The sequence below is a fragment of the Lolium perenne genome, chromosome 3 (genome assembly GCF_019359855.2).
Source record: "Lolium perenne isolate Kyuss_39 chromosome 3, Kyuss_2.0, whole genome shotgun sequence".
In the NCBI taxonomy this organism is placed as follows: Eukaryota; Viridiplantae; Streptophyta; class Magnoliopsida; order Poales; family Poaceae; genus Lolium; species Lolium perenne.
The window spans coordinates 68,105,745-68,111,008 of NC_067246.2; the positions used below are offsets into that span (position 1 = coordinate 68,105,745).

At 55.1% G+C, this 5,264-nt stretch overlaps 1 protein-coding gene across 1 annotated transcript; it reads left to right on the top strand.

Annotated features, from left to right (window-relative positions):
• Positions 1–3,180: 3,180 nt before the first annotated feature.
• Positions 3,181–5,012, top strand: LOC139830076 (alkane hydroxylase MAH1-like). Its single transcript, XM_071826939.1, has one exon. The coding sequence runs from the start codon at positions 3,258–3,260 to the stop codon at positions 4,797–4,799; it is 1,542 nt and encodes a 513-aa protein (XP_071683040.1). The 5' UTR covers positions 3,181–3,257; the 3' UTR covers positions 4,800–5,012.
• Positions 5,013–5,264: the final 252 nt, after the last annotated feature.

A 5,264-nucleotide genomic window follows, 5' to 3' on the forward strand; every position in this document is an offset into this window, starting at 1 on the left:
AGATCAGCTCCGACGACGAGGACGACGACAAGATGAAGGACGTGCCTCCTGTGAAGCTGGAGGCACTCGTCCCCGACGACTATGATGAGGAGGTGGCCATTGTCGCCGCCCTGGCCACGTCAAAGGCCAATGAGGATTCGAAGTGGTCCTGGCCAGGGCTAGAGAACGTCGGCCAACTCTCGGCAATGGTGGCGGAGCACGTAGCCTCCCTGCCGCCACCACCATTGTCACCCCACGCGCCACCACTGGCAGCATGGGATGGCCATGAGGTCCCACCTCCTCCGCAGTATGCGCTGCCAGCACACCATCGCAGTACGCACAACAAGCCGTAGTACACGCCGCAGCAGCCGCCGTACGTGCAGCCGCAGGAGGTCCCTAGTTGGGCGCATCAGTTGTGGGCCCCCCGCCCATCGTCGACCTCGTCTCCAATGATGAAGAAGACGGTGGCGCATCAAACTTGGGTGTAGATTTTAGTTTTAAACTATGTAAATTATGTTTGAATTAATGAAAATTCTATTAAATTTTCGTGCCCTTTTTAAACTTCATACCGAATTGTTTGTTTCCTCTGACCGGGCCAAATAGCCAGCGACAGAATGGATCGCATCGCTGCCCGCACTGTCCTAACCGGCCAGACCGCTAGAGCATCCTATTCGTGGGCCGACCCAACCGGTCAGAAACGGACTGGTTGAGTCGCCGATTTGGGTCGGCCCGCTGGAGATGCCCTTAGAGCATCCCCACTCGTTGGCGCTCCCCACGCCCAAATCCGGCGAAATTTTCGTCCGGATTGGAGGAAGATTTGGCGTGGGGAGCGCCGAAGTTCCAGCCGTCCCCCCGGCAGGAAACCCCCAACCTCGACCATTTGACATATTTCAAACAAATTCAACATAAAATTTAACAAGTTCGGCGAACAAGAGTACGAAAATTGCTGAAACAAATTCGGCGATAATCAGTACAATGTTTAACAAGTGCTGAAACAAATGAAGCACACAATTTCACAATTTTTCAAACAAATTAAGACAGACTAGTTGGCGTCGGCGTTGGCGTTGCCTCGGAGCCTCCATATGTGCTCCACCAGATCATCTTGCAGCAGCTGATGCATTGTAGAGTCTCGAATCTCCTGGCGCATAGCAATGAAGGCGGCCCATGATGGAGGCACCTGGTGATTAGGCTGTGCAAGAGGACCCTCTCTCTCATATGGTGTTTCTTGCTCAGCCAGAGGAACCGGATGCTTTCGCTCATCTTCAATAATCATATTGTGTAGGCACACACAACAGTTCATCACCTCCCACATCTGATCTTTGGACCAAGTCATAGCGGGGAACCGGACGACAGCAAATCTCTGCTGGAGGACACCAAATGCACGCTCGACGTCTTTTCGGCAAGCTTCTTGTTTCTTGACAAACTCGCAAAGTTTGGGGGTGCTAGGGTTGGAGATAGTCTTCACAAATGTTGCCCACTTTGGATAGATACCGTCTGCAAGGTAGTATCCTTTGTTGTAGTGCCGACCATTGATCACATAGTCCACCGGGGGAGCATGACCCTCAACAAGCTTGGAAAAGACCGGGGAGCAGTTTAGGACGTTGATGTCATTGTTGGATCCAGGCATACCAAAGAAAGAGTGCCAAATCCAGAGATCATGGGTAGCCACTGCTTCAAGTATCACAGTGCAGCCTTTTTTGTGACCCTTGTACATTCCCTGCCACGCAAACGGACAGTTCTTCCATTGCCAATGCATGCAGTCAATGCTTCCAAGCATCCCTGGAAAACCCCTAGCTTCATTTGTTGCAAGGATCCTCTGAGTGTCTTCGACAGTGGGTGATCTCAAGAAATAGTCCCCGAACACTGCTATGACGGCCCTGCAGAACCGGTAGAAACAATCAAGAGCGGTGGACTCCGCCATCCGAAGATAGTCATCTGCAGTATCACCGGGAGCTCCATACGCCAGCATCCTCATAGCCACTGTGCACTTCTGCAGTGACGAAAATCCAACCAAACCAGTGCAATCCGCCTTGCATCTGAAGTAGGGATCAAAGTGGCGGATGACATACACAATTTGCAGAAATAGCTTTCTGCTCATCCTGAAACGACGCCGGAAAACACTCTCACCGTGCAATGGATTGTCGGCGAAGTAGTCGGCGTACAACATGCAGTAGCCCTCCATTCGCTGTCTCGGCTTGCACTTCCGGCGACCTCGTGCCGACCCACCACGTCGACCAGTTGCCAGTCCGGCGTACATGCTTGCCAAGCAACCGAGGATCATCATGTGCTCGTCGTCTTGGGCGGCTGCTGCCATCTCTTCTTGCATAAGCTCGACGAACATCTGCTCCTCCTCTTCGTCCGAGTCCATGGCCGGCGAGGCAAATGGACGAACACCTGACGGGCGTGGTCGAGGCAACCCGAGCCGCGAGCGACGAGGAGCAAGCAGGCCGGAAAACAGGCCGGCGGAAGAGCAGCCAGATAGGCCATCGTCCAAAGACGGCGGAATATAGGCAGGTGGGGAAGGAGGGGCGGCGGAATCTGGGCAACAAACCGGCGGGGTGGTGCCGGCGGCGAGAGAGATACGAGGGGTGGGGGAGATTTTGAGCGACGTGGCGGTGGGGTTCGTGCGTGAGTCACCGACAGATCGGGCCCTTCCCCGCTTTTCACTCGTCCGGAGTCCCCGAGCGCTCCCCGGGGGGGCGGGGGTGGCGTGGGCTCGCCGGATGGATGAAGGGCCAAATCCGGACGAAAACGAGGAACCGGGGGCGCGACTGGGCCGAATTTCGCCGTCCGGATGGGAAAAACGTCGCTCGGGGGCCTCGTCGGGGGCACGAGTGGAGATGCTCTTATGCACATATGAGTTGTAAGTTGGTTTGCAACTTTTTTTTTCATTTGCAAGTGAGATTGCAACTAAGAAAAAACAATCTGGACTGCTAGATTTGCTTTGTGAATCGTGATAGTTATGAGTTGCAACATGAATTACAACTGAGATTTAATAATGTCATCTACCTGAAAATTAAATTATTTCTCAGTCGACTAAGAACTAGTAATGCCCTTATTTCTTTTAATAAAGACTACTAGCTAAATTGAAATTTCCATTTACATATATGCTCATGGTGAGCTCATTCATCACGGTCTTTAGGGTAGAAGAAACCTGCATTGACGTGCACCTAAACCCTAAGCTAGCCACTTATATAAATGACCCTGAGGCTAAGCTAGCCAACTCACCCGAGAAGGCGAGAACACTTCACTCCACGGGCTTAAACAACGCAAAAGAAATGGAGGTCGTCTCATGGTGGGTTCTAGGCTTCCTCGGCAAGTACCCAGTAGAGACCATGGCGTCGCTTGCTTGCGTCGTCCTGTTGCTCTTCAGGTGTTACCGGCGGGATGGGCTGCCGACCAACTGGCCGGTGTTGGGCGCGATCCCGGCCATCAGCGTGAACGCCGGGCGCGTGCACGACTGGCTCACGGAGTTCCTGCGCGCGGCGCCCGGGATGTCGCACGTCATCAAGGGGCCTTTGGGCACGCCGGTGGACGTGCTCGTCACGGCCAACCCGGCGGACGTGGCGCACATCTTTACCGCCAACTTTGGCAACTACCCCAAGGGCGAGGAGTTCGCCGCCCTCTTCGACGTGCTCGGCGACGGCATCTTCAACGCCGACGGCGAGTCTTGGGCGTTCCAGCGGCGGAAGGCGCACGCGCTGCTGTCCGACGGGAGGTTCCGCGACGCCGTCGCCGGGAGCACCGCGCGCAAGCTCGATGACGGGCTCGTGCCGCTCCTCGACGGCTTCGTTTCCTCTGGTGCCGTCGTGGACATGCAGGACGTGTTCATGCGCCTCACGTTCGACCTCACGGCTATGTTTGTGTTCGGCGTCGACCCCGGATGCCTAGCCGCCAACTTCCCGCGAGTCCCCTTCGCCGCGGCCATGGATGACGCCGAGGAGGTGCTGTTCTACCGGCACATGACGCCCGTTGGGTGGCTGAGGATCCAGACCTACCTAAACATCGGCCACCACAAGAAGATGAACCAGGCTCGGTTGGTGCTCGATGCGTCTATCGCCGAGTTCATCTCGCTCCGGCGAGAGCGCGCGGCCGGTGCCGACGACGGCGCCGACCTCCTCACGTTGTACCTGGCGTGCCAAGCGGAGGTCGGCAAGGAAGGCGCCGAGTTCGACCGGTTCTTACGTGACACGACGCTTAACCTCATGATCGCTGGCCGTGACACGACGAGTTCCGCACTGACATGGTTCTTCTGGCTGCTCACCAAACACCCGGACGTCGAGGCAAAGATACTCTCCGAGCTCCACGACAACCCGTCGTCTGGCCAACACCGCACCACCGCCGAGCTGAAGCGACTGGTCTACCTCCACGCGGCGCTGTCAGAGTCACTCCGTCTGTACCCACCAGTGCCATTCGAGCACAAGGCGGCAGTGCGCCCGGACACGCTGCCGAGCGGCGCGGCCGTGGGGACGACGCGGCGGGTGATCGTTTCTTTGTACTCGATGGGCCGCATGGAGTCCGTGTGGGGCAAGGACTGCATGGAGTTCCGACCAGAGCGATGGCTGAACGAGGCAGGGCGGCTCCAGCACCAGCCGTCGTACAAGTTCGTGGCGTTCAACGTGGGCCCCCGAACGTGCATCGGCAGGGACCTGGCGTTCTCGCAGATGAAAGCTGTTGTTGCTGCCGTCGTCCCCAGGTTCCGGATGGAGGTTGCCGGCACCGAGGCCATACCCAAGCTGTCCATCATACTCCACATGAAGGATGGACTCAAGGTAAGGGTGCACAACAGACAAGACGATGCCAGCATAGGTGCTAGCTAGGGCAACGTATCCTATGCTTGCAACTTTAATGCGCATACGCATACAATATACACGTTAATCATACATTTACATTTTGTGGTATATATGTATATATATGGATGCGTCGCATGTCGAGTACTATACATGCAGGATCCTACTGCGTGACCGTGTGTGTGAATGTATATGTAAAATAATGCTTTTCGGGATGTAGTGAGTGTCTAATACATCAAAATTTCGACATATCTAGAGCTGGACTATCTCGATATATTAAAATTTAGACAAACTACACCATATTTTCAAATCACGGGCTAGTGTGTCTAGATTTAGGCAAATCTGCGAATTTTCCGGGAGGGCCGGAGGGGTACGTACTTACAAAATGGAAAACACTTATAATCCGCCGACCGATCCGAGCGAGAAAATCGGTCGTCGCTCATGCGGGCTAACGTCTGCATGCCGGAGCTTCTTTCCTTGCCTTTTTTGCTTTCC